The sequence below is a fragment of the Magnolia sinica genome, chromosome 5 (assembly GCF_029962835.1).
Source record: "Magnolia sinica isolate HGM2019 chromosome 5, MsV1, whole genome shotgun sequence".
Lineage (NCBI taxonomy): Eukaryota > Viridiplantae > Streptophyta > Magnoliopsida > Magnoliales > Magnoliaceae > Magnolia > Magnolia sinica.
In genome coordinates, this window is record NC_080577.1 from 25,222,761 (window position 1) to 25,238,911 (window position 16,151).

Here is a 16,151-nt window from a genome sequence, read left to right on the forward strand (position 1 = left end):
TTCTGTTTGAATGGACTTAATTAAAAATCCGGCAAACACGATTATGACCGCATCGCACTAGTTAGGTTGACGACTCGGCAGTTGAGGTCGCAATGAGGGTGGTTGGTCATACGCGATCATTAGATGGAGTCGCTTGAGGGAGTATGTATATATCATAGTACATACACATGCATTAACAAGATTAGTTAGGATTTTATGAATGTATTGCCTTTCATTAAATTCATAATATAATTGATGTTTGTGTAACTTAAGACTAATAGCACCCGCTGAGTTGATCACTCACTCCCACTTTGGGACGGTGTTTTAAAACACCAACCAGACTTTTCAGTAGCTGCAGGTAGCGATGAGTTTGAGGAGTTGAGTGGCGCTGGCATTGACGAGGAGGACAAGCTGTCCTACTTCCAGCTGATGGACGGTTCGCCATAGATTAACAGCCTATTTTGGATCGCTGAGTGGTGAACTCAGCGCAACATTCTTTTAGACTTATCATTCTTTTGTATTTTTGCTGGGCGACGACTTGTGCAACCTATTCATATTTTTAGTCATGTATAGATATATCTTGCGACTTCTATTTCAGTAGACTAGTTGTGTTTGTGATCTATGTTTCAAGTAATTCCATATTGCGCATTAAGCTTAATTAAGTACAAAACAGTAAAAGTGGTTATAATAATACCCGGGAACTTGGGAGTCAAGTGTATGCACGACCCCCGATTTTCATGGCGTTACAGCTGGGTCATCCAAGATGTCCCTATCGTAGGAGAGACTCACAACAGCGGTCTCTCCTGCCACCTCCCTCTCAATCCCGGGTGGGGGGTGTAGGGCAGTTGGAGCCTCCGGGGCCGGAGCAGGAACCACGGTAGGTTCGATTGCAGCAAGGTCAGCCGCGGTAGGTTCGCCCGCAGAGGGGGTTGTCTTATTCTTCTTCGCCATGATCTTCACATGGGGCTCCGAGGCCATTATAATGCTAAGAGGGGGATGTGGCACCGACGCCCTCTTCCTCTTAGAGCCTGATGCTCATGGGAGTTCAACTCAAAAATGCGTTTACAAGAAAAACTAATAGTTGTATAAAAAGTTGCAAGACTCACCCAGGGCAGTGGGGAGAGGCTTGAATTTACAGAATCTAGACTGAAGAAGGTTGTCCGGACTGATGATACTATGTCAGGCGCGTTGCTCTTTTTTGATCACCCGGCCCTTGGCGACTTGGGCTCGATGGAAGGAAGACAGTTTGGGAGGACCTTTTGGATAATCTACAAATAGAAGACACAGATCGGAACAAAGAACATGACAGAAATATAAAATGTAGGAATATCAAAGGCTCAACCTGGGTTGAAATTTTTCATGGGCACTCTGACCCATAGACTGCTGAGCTCAGATGCAGGTGCTTCCCACTCTCCCGAGGCCTAGAACCATTTGCCCTTCCAATCCTTGTTGGAAGAAGGGAGTCTGACTACGAGGCATGGGGTGCATTGGCTCCTTGCCGAAAAGTGGTACCAGCACAGCTCAGCCGAGTCATGCTTGGCTTGGTACATAGACAAATTCGTCTGGCGTCAAATCCTGGTTCTTGAGTTGGCCCCAGATGATGTATGAAGAGATCAGGATTCGCCAGGCATTAGGGGACAAGCTGACCCGGCGCCAGCCTCAGACGTGCAGTCATCAAGCGCACGAATGGATGAATGGAAAACTGAAGCCCGCACTGGAGGGTGTAAATGAAGTGGCGACATCCCCATCATTAGGATCTCCAGGAGCGTCGAGGGGAGAAGGAGCTATGATGTGCACCGAGTCGAGAATCTGGTACTCGGCGCGGATCTGAGCCATTTGGGACTCAACCAAGACCAAGCCCCCGGGAACGACCACCTTGGACCGGCCTCCCGAGGGCCCGACCATGGCCTTTCCAGCTGGATCCCAAGGTATTCTCCTCAATCCTTTGGCGCGACCCTTTGCTTTTGGGCTCGTAGTCTTCTTTGCTAGAGGTCGGGGGGGTATCGCCTCAAAGGGACCTTCCGAGTCCTTGCGCTTGGAGTCCGTACCCTCCGGTTTAAACTCCTCTCTGACTTCTCAGACTACTTGAACCTCGTCCGATCTATTCGACATAATGAGAAAGGAAATTGAAAGAAGGTTTGGGAAGGAGAGCACTCACAGGAAACTGCTATTTGGAAGACGATTGGCAGCGCAAACTCTCTGAGAAATAAGATGTAAGCGAATCCAGATGGAGGGCGGTCTTTATAGCCCAAATCGGCCACCCGCAATAATGACGAACAACCGTTTCTAGAGCTAAAACGGCGTGACACCGAGCCTTACGGTATACGTGGTAACTTATCATTAGTCCGAGCTGAGATCCTCAAGAGCCGTGTCCGCCAATAATGAATAACATTTAATGTAAGGACGACTCTCCACCTCTCGATGTCCACACGGCAACGCCCTGCTCGCTTAGATGATTTGAATCTCTAACCGTCGCCACATGTTCACCTACTGCAAGCTTGTACCCGAAAGGATGCCGCCGTAGTATGACGCCTCGATAGCAGAGAGCCATGATTGTGGCTGTTTGTTTCAATCTTACCGACTCATCATTAGGGAGGCAATGGCGGTTCACGTCCCCAGGCATTTACTCCCTGAAGTTCGAGCTCGAACTCAGAGAGTAGGAGGCTTCTGTTAGGGGAAAATATGAGCCGACCTCGAAAGAGACGGACTCGATTCGGCTAGTTGAGCGGAATCGCCATAGCAGGCTGAACGACTAAGGCCGATGAGCTGAACCTCTAGCCGAACTTCGGCTCGTTTGTGACAGCTCGTCTAATCCTGGTTCAGTAGTAACCAAAGTTCGACTTCCAAGTTTTTTTGTAGAGCTTTCACATCAACTTGGAACCCGGAAGAAGCCATTACACATCCCCTCCGTTGGCTTCGACCCGATCCTTGCCGACCAACGGCCAGGCTTGACCTTCTTACAGGTTCAGTCTGTCAAAGGAAGGACCCAGACTTTAGGGTTAGTTCTAACGGTGGCGCTAAGCTATAGGGTCAACTCGGAGGGAGATGGAACCAATGGTCATGCTTAAGGATCAATTCCAGTAACGCATGCATGGAGTAAGATCTGGCGCACGATCTCTGGGTAACTGCCAACATCAACGCATGCGTCCTCCGCTCCTAACGGCAGAGATCATTCCGAGAATGACGGGCATGTTTACTTTGATCAAAAGGCATAAATAGGGGACATACGTACAGGAACAGGTACGCTAAGATCTCACACCCTAAGCGCCGGCTACACTACTTATATTTAGACCCGGATTCTTAGCTTAACTTTGGCATCGGAGGGTCCCCTGTTTTGGTCAGGGTCTCCTTTGTCCTTCTCTTGTACAGGCTTATAGGGCTCGACGCGAGTGTTTGGAGCTCGGTGAGGGTGAACCAGATTTTTGCATCAACAGGTGTATTTGTAGGCTTTTGAGGGCGGTGGCATATATGACAATGCCTCTTGGATGATGATTGTGTATTACGGAAGAGATTTTCTTCCGAATGTATTGTGTTTACCTCATTGAGATCCACAACGAGGATATCGGAAAGATCTCTTTCAGATAAGATTTTCGAGTAGTCGAGATTCGAGGAGGTCTGGGTAGATGGCTAAGGCTTATTTACATGATGGCTGGGTCGAGATCTTACGGACTGAACTGAACTGTCAGCCGTGGTTGAGAATGACACAGACCGGGCTAAAATGTTGATCGTGATCGAGTCTCTTCTTCGAGGACAAGGTCGGTATCCGAGGGCGAAGTTGGCACCTGAGGCCAAGGTCGGCATCTGAGGCCGAAGTTGGTAACCGAGGACGAGGTCGATATCCGAGGTCAACCCTCAAGGTTGGTAACTGAGGTCAAAGAATACATATTCATCGAGTCTGGCTGCTTGACTCATATGTCTCATACATCTAGTCCGTCCATTTTTAACCTTAACACCTATCATTGTAAACTTTTCTGTGGCCAAATAAAATTTAGATCAATCAGATATTCTGTTTCCCCTTCATCTAGGTCTATGTGACCTTATGAGCAGGTTGGATGGCAAATAAAACATCACAGTGAGCTTTAGGAAGGTTTCAACGGTGGGTTTCATTATCACCACTGCTTCCCGTGAAGTGGTCCATTTGAATTTTAGATTTGCTTGTTTTTTGGATTGTAGCTTAAAATGATATGGCAAAATGGATAGACGGTGCGGATAAAACACATACATCACGGTGAGCCCCTCGGAGCCCCTGCGTGCGCCGAGCTCGGGACAGGCGGCGTGGTAGCCCGTCCGCGTACGCCTGTTACACCCAAAGTGGGTCAATAAAATCCTCGCCTCGGTTCGGCCTACGTGGGTCCCACTTTTGCATCAGGACCGAATAATATATGAAATGACTAAAAGACCCACCTTGTTTTTGCAGAATGCAAACAAGCCTCCGAGCTCCCACACCATCAAGTCACACGTGCGAGGGTTTAGAACCCCAGCTCTTCATCTTTTCGCTTTCCGAACAGGAGCACCCCCTCTCTCTAAGGTATTTTTCTCCTTCTCAGCATATCTGCAGAGGTATTTTTCTAATTATTATTTTTTTCCCCCTCATTTCTCTTCTGATCTATATCATTTTGGCTCTTATTTTCTATCAATTCTTTCATTTTTTTCCACGTCCACGTCCTCGTACTTGAATCTCCATCTATATTGCCAACATCTCACGATTACATAAGGAGAGATTCGATTTTTTATTTCTTATTTTTGCAAGAATCTTACTTGGGTTTTTCTCTTCCTGATGAATTGCTCGTGTTCTGAGATTTCTAGGATTTTTGAGTGACATTTTGAATAGATAGGGTTTCGAATTTCGATGCACTAGAAATATCTCAAATGCTAGCACTTGAATTAGAAGAAAAACCCATTAGAAGCTGCAATTACATATTCCATACCCGTATTTATACGGAGACCAATCCCCAACTTCCCAAAGGAATTAGGTAACTGGCTACAACAAAAAACAAAGAAACTAACTTGGAGGATGTGCTGTGATTGGACACACTATTGGATAGAGTAGCAGTTTCAGCCCAGCAAAGTGAGATAAGCAAATTGTTATTTCGTTTGTTAGCATTCTTGTTGATGGTCTGAGACCCAATTGCAATTTCTTTACATTCATGATGGACTTGAAAGGTATGCAGTTGCAATTTGAGGGCTATTGCCTTATTATGACTAGAAAACGTCACTACTTTTGTCATTTACTGCAGTTAATCCAGATGTTCGTGATTCAATTGCTTGTGCATCCAAACAGAGCCCCAAATGAATTTACATTGTGTTCCCATCTTTGGCGAGTTTGGCCCCAAGGAAGGACATTCCCGCATCCTCATGTTTTTCATCCAAAAGTGAGAGGGGTGTGTGGTGTCCTCCATGTAGAAGAGCTTTGTTAGATGAGGAGGTGACGAAGTATGCTTAGTTGTTGTCTCGACTCCATCGTATTTAGCCATCGATGTCCTCAAATGATTCACTGCTGGGGAAGGGTGCACCTTCTGGCATTTTCTTGGTCAAGTCTTTCCGCAAGATGATTATTGCTATTGAGGCCCTAAGGGGGCATGAGTTTTTCATGCCTTCTAGTTCTATGGAGTGCCTCCCAAAGTTGTTTGGTTTTGCCTAATGTTTGCTTGTTATGCGGGGAGGACTCGGAATTGGTCAACCATCTTTTCATCCCAATGCCTTCCAATGCGTGGTTTGTTTTGCCTAATGTTTGCTTGTTATGCGGGGGGAGTGCCTCCCAAAGTTGTTTGGTTTTGCCTAATGTTTGCTTGTTATGCGGGGAGGACTCGGAATTGGTCAACCATCTTTTCATCCCAATGCCTTCCAATGCGTGGTTTGTTTTGCCTAATGTTTGCTTGTTATGCGGGGAGGACTCGGAATTGGTCAACTATCTTTTCATCCCAATGCCTTCCAAGGCGTGGTTTGTTGTTCCATCTAGGATTCACTATGCATTAGGTGATGCTGAGTTCCACGGGGGAGCTGCTTATGGCTTGACATGGTGCGGGGGTTTCGAAAGACAAGAAGAATTTGTGGAGGATTTGTTTGGTGGCTACGCTTTAGGCGATTTGGGAAGAAAGGAACAAGAAATGGTTCTGTAATATTAGCCATAATGTCTATTGGGTTGTTGGAAGAGTTTGGACCTTCACTTGGGAATGGGGTTGATGTTTCTTCGGAAGATTTGTTTCGTGGGTAGTTTTTGTTTTGTTGCTTCTCTGGGGATGTGTTAGCTATGGGTATTTGTTTTTTGGAGTTGTTTTTGGGCCTTTTGCTTTTGTATTCTTTGTTGCTTGTTGGCACCTTTTAATAAAATTTTTAATCCACTTAAAAAAAAAATTGCTTGGCGCATTTGAAAGGCTGAATGACATGACAAGCCACTTGTAATAGTTTGTCTTGAGTCTTAAATGTGGCCTTCTAGTCATCCCCGGGCTGAATACGTATCTGATGATATCCACTCCTCAAGTCGATCTTTGAAAAGACCTTTGCTTCATGTAGCATGTCCAACATATCGTCCAAGCGAGGAATATGATATCGGTATTTGATAGAATCTGGTTGATTGCACGACTGTCCACATGCATCCTCTATGATCCAACATATGGTAGCATGCTTTCCCAAATTAAACCCTTGTGCCAGACTTGAACCTAACACGAAATTAATGTGGTGCTGAATATTTCTTATAGGAGGAAGTCCAACTGGGAGTTTTTCAGGCACCAAGCCTTCATATTCATGAAGGAGCTCTTGTATAGGAGGTGGAACATTTGCCTGTTTTGTCTTCTTTACCAACTAGGAAATAAATGATGATGGTTTCCTTGCTTCCTTCTCCAAACTATTTTATACCGAGGCTAGCGTATGATTGGAAAACTTTATAGCTACTAACTCAACCTTTTGATTTTCCATGGTGTTCTTGTACTTGAACACCTTTTCCATCTTGCTTAGCCAATTGATGAAGTCGTCAAGATACAACCGACTATGGAATTCTGAATTTCTACCTTAATTTCGGGCTTTCCGTCATGTTCCAACAATCTAAAGATTTGATCATTGGTGTCTTCACAAATCGGTGATGTCTGTCGCCGTTTAGGACCTAGGCGGGGATCTTCTGCTACATGTCCATGTGCTCCAACTTTAGTCTCCAGATTCCCTCCACGCTAGAGCTCTCCCACCTGGTTAGTGAAATTTCCTACCGTATATGTGAGTTGATCCATTTGCCCTGTGAGCACGCGAATCAAGTGAGCTACTGTGCAAACTTTCCTGTGTCACTCCCTTCGACGCCATTAGAAGATAATGTAGAGTCAAAAATCCCCAAAAATGACCTGCTTTGATATTAAAATGTTGCTAGCCGGTTATCGAGTCAATGAGACCTCAACACCCAAATCGCAAAGAAAGGACAAGTGTATATGCATGAGAATACTAGGGTAGAGTGGGAGAAATACTTTCTTGATATCAAACTTCTTCTTTAAGTTCTTAAGAAAAACTCACACTTAGAAAGTTTTGGAATGCTTACCTCCTACATCAGTCACCCTTTTATAGACCCTAAATGAATTTTTAATGAGGATCCCCTCAACTAAGAGATTGATTTCAAATCGATCATAGTTGATTTCAAATCAATCTAATCTACCTAAGTTGGTAAAAGCCCTAACAATAGTAAAAATAAATACATAAAATAATCATCAAAATATTCAATTACATCTTCAATTGCATCTTTATATCAGCCCCACATGATCCATCATTTCCTTCCATATCCCCCACAAATTGTAAATTGTTGCTCTTGATATTTAGGCCCCAAATGTATAAATAAACAGTTCAAAATCAGCACATGCTGGGCTCTATAGTGGGCCATGGGTCAGAATAAGAAAGTTTATGGCTTTATATAAAAAAAACACATACAACAAAAAGGGAAAAAGACAGAACATGTGACCCTCTCGTTAGACTGCTATCAAGCCATTCAAAACAAAAAGAAAAACAAAAATAAAACCACAACAACCAGCCCAAAGCCCCCGAACAAAAATGCTACTGACTTCAGCTATCGCTTGCCAAGACCAGTCCCCAACAGATCTGTGCAGAGCATCCCTAGAACCCTTTTGTCGAGAATGCAACTGACAACCATGAGCAGTATTCTTCTCGATAAGGCCTGATCTGAAATGACTTAGCCTGAATCCTTATTGTGAGTTAAGATATTTTGCCATGTTTTGTGGAAATAGAATTTTATGCTTATTTAACCAATTGCTAGTTTTGGTAGCATGTTTATCTGATTTGTGCATTGCTCCTTGGTTCCAATGTATGCATTTTCTTCAAGTGCCATTTTTTTTTTTGTTGTTGCAGCAACTGTGGAGTTGGCAACATGAATAGATAAAATGAGAGGTCGTCAGTGGATGATCTACGCTTTATTCTGTCAGCTGTGTTGTCTGGCTTAAGGACTTACATTTTTTTCCCCAAAACATTAAAATTTTTAGATTGAGAATTACATGCCCTAGCGAGATGAGCAGAACTGATAGGCAAAAAGACAAGTATGGCAATAGTAAAGAGCTTCCTTGTAATGCCTCTAACGAAGGTACCGCTGCTCGGACAAGACCTTTCAGCTTTGAAGAGATTATGTTAAGAAGGAAAAACAAGAAACTGACAGAAGATGCCAAAGAGAGTGTAGGAGAACTGGGGAGGTTGTCGAGAAAAGAGCATGGCGAAAGTGCCTCCGATCATTCTGGATCCGATGGGGGTCAAGAGCCCAAAAAGGATTCTGTTTTGGGTGTGACGAGGCATGTTTCAAGGGATTCCGATAAGGGAATTTCTCGAAAGAAGGAAGAAAATAAGTCCACAAAGGAAGATGGTTTCATGAAAGATAAAGTCGGTCTGGATTCGGAAGCTAAACTGAAGGTGAAGTCCAGTAAGGACAGGAGCAAGAGCGAAAAAGATAAAGGAGACAAGAATGAAAAACAGAGTCACTACCGGGGCAGGAATGATGACCGAACAAGGCCTGATTTTGAAAATGAGTCTGAAAAGAAACAGTCTAAAGATATGGTTGTGAAGGATAAGAACAGGGAGAGAAACAAAACTTCCCATAGAGAGAGTAAACGAAAACAGTTGGGTAGAAATGATGAGGAAAAAATATCGGAGGGAGATGTGATTGCTTCAAAAAGACATGATTCTGGCAAATGGCAAGATACTGATTATTCAGAAAGGAAAGGCAGGAGGAAAGAATCATCTCAATCCCATTATGAAGAAACTAGACAAAAAAGGAGAAGGTCAAGGAGTTGGGAACACGATAAAGACAGGGATAGGTCTATTTCGATCTCACCAAGGGGACACAAACGTTTGTCTAATCAGGGACGAGATCATGGTCAATCATCATTTCGCTCCTTCAAGGACAGGTCAGGAAGGCAGCATTCTGATGCTGACAAGAATAGAATGTCAAGTAGTGGTGGGCATGCAAGTGGCCATTATCGGCGGTATGGTGGGCATACAAGTGGGCTTGGTGGCTATTCCCCAAGGAAGAGAAGAACGGAGGCAGCCATTAGGACTCCCTCCCCAACAAATCGCTCGCCTGAGAGGAAAAGCGCTGCTTGGGATCTCGCACCAGATGATGTTGGTGCTGGTTCTGTGATAACCAGTTTTCGATCATCTCGCCAGGCCGTATCATCGAGTACACATGAGTTGTCTGCTGCTGCCACTGCTGCATTGACCACAGAGAAGTCCCAAAATGCAGCTTCCACAGTAACTGTATCAACAGTCAAGGATATCTCCTTTGACTCTATTCAACTAACGCAAGCTACTCGACCTATGAGGAGACTTTATGTAGAAAATTTACCGGCAACAGCTTCTGATAAAGCTGTAATGGAATGTCTTAATGATTTCCTGCTATCATCAGGTGTTAATCATATCCAAGGAACCCAGCCATGCATCAGCTGTATGGTAAGTGAAAGATTTTCCTTTTCGTATTTGTAGTTAACTTCATATTATCCATAAACATGATTAAGCACGTCTGATCAGGGAGTTTAGGTGTTGACTTGGTTATTGTGTATACACTGCATTGCAGATGAACAAAGAGAAGGGTCAAGCCCTTGTGGAATTTCTTACCCCAGAACATGCTTCATCAGCTCTTTCATTTGATGGTAGATCCTTTGCTGGATCTATCCTCAAAATCAGGCGCCCCAAAGATTTTGTTGAAGCTGCAGTAAGATTGCTAATTTGTCTAGTATTTTTATTGTGTGTGTAATTCATCTTCTGATTGCTTGTTACTGACTCATTAAACTTTTGCATGCAATGCATTTGTGATTTCTCTGGAAATTGAGTTATGTTCATTGAAATGCAACACTAAGCTTTACAAGTACAAATGGTGCCGAAATTGTGCACATCATATCAGGTCTCCCTTGTTTGATTTTTACCAGTTAATCAGCTGATGAATATTAAAGGAAGGTAATGGCAGCAGTGTTACCAGACCCAAAATAGCTTGGATTGTCCTATGATGATGATATGGAACTAGCACTTACTAATTGTTTCCCATAATTTTTTTATGATTACTTCCCCACAAAATATTTGAGCTTTGAGGTTTGATGGCATTAATCCTTCAACTTTGGAAGGAGTTTCTTTTTTGTGTGTGCATGCATCCGTGCATGTGTGATGCATATCATTAGATATGCTAATCTGCTGCTTGGTATTGTTACACCCCATCTGGACGTTAGACCATTGTAGTCTGAATATGGCAGCAGTGGTATAGGAATCAATTCATCATGAAACCTAGGATGTTTTAAGAATCGATTCATTTGGAAACCCTAGGATGACACCCCCGATATTCTTTCATCCCAATTGGGATGTTTCAATTGAGAAGGACATTAGCTGTATACTTGGTCTCCATCAACTTTGACATACTCAAAATATAAGTTGTTTCAATAATAACGATTTCCAAAATACATGTGGTGACCACTCAAAAGGTTTTTGATACTGAAAAGAAAGGTTCTGATAATAAATATTGGACGGAGACTAGAAATTGTAGGATTTATTTTTATTTTTTTATTTTTTTATTTTTAATCTTTAGAAAATAATCTTTTAGTATGTGTTGAGAGTCATTTGGAACTGTACATATTTAATGTTTTTGTATGTTTTGGGAATCTATTAGCAAATTTGGTCAGAACTGAAATATTTAATGTTGTGATGCCCCCTTGGAAATAACGAGGACATCTTTTGTTTCTTTTCTTCTCTCTCTATTTATTATTATTTAGAAATGCAACAATTTCATTAAGCGCAATTGTTCACTTTAGTCATTATCTGCTCTTAATAAAGGCACAGTACAGCGAGAAAGTGTTCCAGTGCATTGTTTGAATAGGAGAAAGTGCTCTATTCATTTCTTTTGCTATTTATTAGAGAAAAAGGTATCCTATTCCTTGCAATGAAAAACTATTGGTGAAGAAAAGTTGCTATGCTGTAGATATGTCTATTGTGGCTCCTTTTGATGGAGAGTTGAGAGTTTGCGATGATGCATTCAGGCTGCCCATCCACTGCACATACCAGAGGTGGTCCAAGAGTGGAGTGGCATGCTGGCTGATCAATAAATCAGCTATTAGGGGCATCCAGTTGGTCCATATGATCCATTTAACCAATTTAATGACTAATCTAATGGTCCAGTTGGTCTTTGGGACCCAGGATCACTTTGATTGCCCATTTAATGAATTAAATTGAATGTTGTTTTCTCTGACATTTGAACTTCGATCCTAGGGCTTCCTGGAGAGAGAAGCTTGAATAGTGCATTGCAAGGCACGTTACACAAGCTAGAGCACAGGGCTTCTGGGAGAAGCCTAGAGTGTCAAGGGCTGTGAGGCCTCGCCAATTGAGAGCAAAGGCTCCCTGTCAACCGAGGGGTACCTGTTGTAAAATGACCTAACAACTCATTGATCTGAGTACAGCAATCATGTATCCAAATGCCACTTGATTTTCCATTATCGAGACTGAACACACCTTCGATACTCTGAATCGAGGGGATGTGCTAGATGCTGGCCCATTCATCAGTGTAGGTTGTGACATTTGCGCTCCAATCCAGTACTCACAGTGATAGGCTACTGTTCAATTGTCCGCATGACGAGTCGAGGGGACATGCCGGATGCCTTCCCACCTGGCTGTTCCAGGTTGACTAAATGAACTGAGGGTTTTTGCATTTTTTCTAGTTCAGAATATTTGTTCAAATACTCTGATGAACCTACCTGGATCCCAGTGAAGAAGGGGCTAACTCTTAGAAGAAAAGGTTCTTTCACTCTCTAAGATTGATTAGTAAGATTACCTACCGTATGTGCGAATTGATTTGCCTGCTTTGTGAGTACACGGATCAATTGAGTTACTTGAACAAATTCTTCTTATGTCACCCTCTTTGAAACCATGAGGAAATGATGTAGTGCTGAAAATGTCCTAACAGTCACCTGATAACAAGATGATGCAATCTGGTTATCAAATCAATGCGGTTTTGATACCTGGATCACAAGAATGGATGAATAGCACAACCCCAAGAAAGTTGGAGTAGAGAGGAATAAACAACTTTATTGATATTCAAACTTCTTCCTACAGATACTTAGCAGAAACTCGGAAAACGTGGAATACCTTACCACCTAGTTCTACTCCCTTTCTAGACTCAAAAGACGTAAGATAAAATCCCTAGAAAATTTTAATTAAGATCCCCCCAACAATTAGATTGATTTCAAATCAATCAAATCTATTTAAGATAATAGCAATCGCACCTAGATAGATTTGACCATATCATAATGGCCTAAAAATTGTAAAAGAATGTCTCACAAGTAATCCCAAGATTTCCAGAGAATCAATAATCATATCTTCAAAATCAGCCCACCTATCTTCCCAGTACGGCAAATGTAGACTTTGATGGTTGGTCCCCGAAACTAGAAACTAACAGCCCAAAATTCAGCACATGTTAGGCCCCATGGTGGCCCTTGGACCTGCATCACATGGTCAATCAACGCGTCTATTGAAAACATATCGGAGTAGCCATTCAAGGGCTGTAAGGAGTTGTTGTGGAAGATGTCTTTTTGGGATCATATGGGGCATGTGGATGGAAAGATGCTAGAATTTTCAAGAAAATTGCTTCATTGATGGAATTTTCAAGAAAATTGCTTCATTGATGGAATCTTTAAGAAGAAGAACCCTGCACATGATTATAAATTGGGCGTTGGCGAGACGAGCTCTGAGGTTGCTCCAAGGTATTTGATAACTTTGTGGCTTTAGGATCAGGATTTTGTATTCAGTCTCTAGAGGCTGGTCCGTCTTTTTAGCGATGAGAGGGGTCACTTGTATTGGGACTGTAAGCCTTTGTGCATTAAACGAAAAAGTATAAAACTCTAGTGCTAAAAAAAAAATCAACTGGACCGTGTGTGTGTGTGTGTGTGTGTGTGTGTGATGTACGAATCCCCAGTTCCTATCAGGATGCCAATAACCTGTTTTTGTTAAAAACTATTCCTATAAACATTTTACATTTTATCATTCCTAGGATGGTGAAGAATGAAAAACCTTGGAGGAACGAGAAGCAATCATGGAGAGTTAAGGGGGATGTGTTGAAGTCGAGCTTAGGAGAAGGTAGCTTGAGCGGAACAAATGTAGTAGGGAGAGGGAGTAACAATCGGGATAAGGTGGTGGGTGAAGGAGTTGGGGAAAGGAATGATGATCATGGAGGGGAGGGGGTTTGGGCGTGGAGGTGGGGGATGATGATTGGAGAGAAGTTCGAAGAAGGAAGAAGCCGTCGGACTTCCATTAGGGGGTTAAGCTAACCGAACTTCCGACATTGTTTGTTGTTGTGTTTCCAGATGGTTGGCTTCCAATGAATTTCTCCAGAGTCTTTGGTAGAGCTGGTGCAGTGATGGAGGTCAGCATCCCACGAGATTGGGAGACCTCGTCTCCTAGAGGCTTTGCGTTTGTTCGAATGAGCTTCGAAGAGAAAGCAAGCAAGGCAATTGAAATGCTTTGTGGGGAGAGTTTTGGAGGCAAGCGATTGAAGGTGTAGAAGGCTTGGTTTGGGCCGGAGGTGAAAAACAGAGAACCATAGTGGAAAACTAATTCAAGGGGAAGGAAGATGGGAGGATCAAATTGGGAGAAACACAAGGGGCTCTGGTTTAAAAAATGGGAGGCATGGTAGGTTGTTACGATAGCGGCGGGAGATCTTTTAGAGACATTGTAATGGGGGAAGCTTCTCATCAGAAGGAACATGAGGAGAAAGGGAAGAGCGAAAGGGTAATTGATCAGTAGAGCTAAGGAGAAGCATGTGGAGGAAAAGAGATGGATTTAGAGGGAAACAATTGAAGGGTAGTATGTTATTTGTATTAATTAGGAAGTCGTCATGCAGGGGTGGGAAACTCTGCAATGGTTGTTGGTGGTTGAAACGTTCGAGGATGCCACTTTACAACAAATCAAGGAATGGATAGCAGACTATCGCAATCTCGACAATAGTCATTTTATTCTTAGATCGATGGAGGTTTGGTGTTTGGTGTCTCCGAGGAAGAATCATGATCATGTCATCATTGCCAATGTTCTTCATAGAGATGAACTTGTTCGTAGCATTAAAAAATGGTCGAAGTTTTCTCATTTCAGGATGGAGGAGCTGTGGTTTCTCATTTTTGGAATCCCTTTGGAACTATGGTTCTGAGAGGTTTTTGTGGAAATTGGGGGGTGCCAAGGGAAGTTCTAGTCATTTATGAAGATATAGATAAGGGTGAGGAAGTGGGAGTAGCTAGGGTTTGTGTAAGGAAGGAGAGGGCTATGGCGTATTGGTCTTTCGTTACAGTTTTGGTAGGGGCGGAGAGGGTGTAGTCGTGACTGGAGAGGGAGAAGGTGTGGGGGATTCCAGAGAGATGGGGAGATGTTTGGCGTTGGAGATATGAAGCCGGGTAGTCGGGAAGGGCCCATAGCAGTCATGGAGCGGAAGGTGTTCGGGCTTTGTGCTCCGGGGAGACATCACCACAATTGAGTGATGTGGAAGCATGCAATCGGCCTAGAGGAGGTAGGTGTCGAAAGGGCGTACGAGGAAGCGACAAAACATTCCGTGTGATGTGGGAGCACGAGTGAACCTCACTCCCATTCCAAACCTCTTCCGAAGCAGTGGTCTGGAGTCCAAACCTATCTCCAAAGGAAATAACCTCCCTACACCTGGCGTTGGCGAGAAGGCTGGGGATTGGTTCAGGCCACTTGAAAAGGAGATGGCTTCTAGCGACATGTGTGTGCACAACGAGCTATCTTTACAGCAGAGGTCGACACGTAGGGAATATGGGGACCACCTATCGTTGGCTCTCATTGCGTCTCCTACACGTGCGTCTTTTAATCCAGCTCCGGTATGTGTGCTTCACTCTCACACGTGCGAAGCCCCTTTAGCCCTTTTATTTCATAACCTGATTGAAACTTGAAGGTTCCTTCATTTCAAAGAGAGAGACTTGCAAAGAGGGTAGAATGGGGATCCGTGGTCGTCTTCCTTCCGTAGTTGCTTTCGGCAAGTGGCTCTGATAATCTAATGGACTTAACGGCCGACGAGTCCTCTATTAACAGTGACTTTGACAATCGAAATCCCTTCGTCGAGTCTTTAGATAGGGCGGTGATTTTGTTCTTTTATGAAGATGCGATGATGACAAATGGGTATGCGCTGGACCTAGAACGTCAACCCTTGATTGAGAACTTGATGGCGGACGCTTTAACGATCACTCCTCTTCAGCCTTCTCGAAGAGTCATTGCTTGTGCGGTTGGCCCTTCAGATGCTGAGATGGTTCCAGTAGCTCAGTTTGCTGTGGATTTGGGTCCTGCGATTTCTAAGGAGCAACTGCAGGTCTAAAGATATTTTGGAGAGGGTGGGTATTGTGTTGGGGATGTCTTTCAGAGCCTGCGATGAAGATGCTTATGCTTTCTTCTAGTTTGTGCAGCGCAGGGGGGGTGCAGAGACTTTGAGACATTCACGCGCTAAAATCTAAGAAGTCCCCGAGGGGTTGGCGTTAATTGCTCCATGTGGAGTGTTTCGTTAATTATGATACAACTTCTAAGACCAATGGAGGCTAAAGGGTCAAAATGGGCAAGTCAGGTTATCAATGATTATTTTATCTTGGAATATTCGGGGGTTGGGGTGTAAGCTCAAAAGAGCTTAGATTAAGAAGTTATGTAAGAAGGAAAATGTTGATATTGTAGCGTTGCAA

The 16,151-nt window shown here is 43.4% G+C and overlaps 1 protein-coding gene across 3 annotated transcripts in view; it reads left to right on the forward strand.

Annotated features, from left to right (window-relative positions):
• The first annotated feature begins 4,373 nt into the window (after nt 1-4,373).
• The window catches only part of LOC131245806 (splicing factor U2af large subunit A), a 39,194-nt gene continuing 27,416 nt past the window's right edge, over nt 4,374-16,151 (forward strand). Inside the window, exons 1-3 of one of the 3 annotated variants that reach the window (XM_058245514.1) lie at nt 4,374-4,507; nt 8,317-9,900; nt 10,025-10,162. In XM_058245514.1, coding sequence (XP_058101497.1) covers nt 8,473-9,900; nt 10,025-10,162 — 1,566 coding nt within the window. In that variant the 5' untranslated portion in view covers nt 4,374-4,507; nt 8,317-8,472. Of the gene's footprint in view, nt 4,540-6,860; nt 7,161-8,316; nt 9,901-10,024; nt 10,163-16,151 lie in introns of those variants that run through there. The other 2 variants (XM_058245513.1, XM_058245515.1) reach the window with 2 other exon arrangements.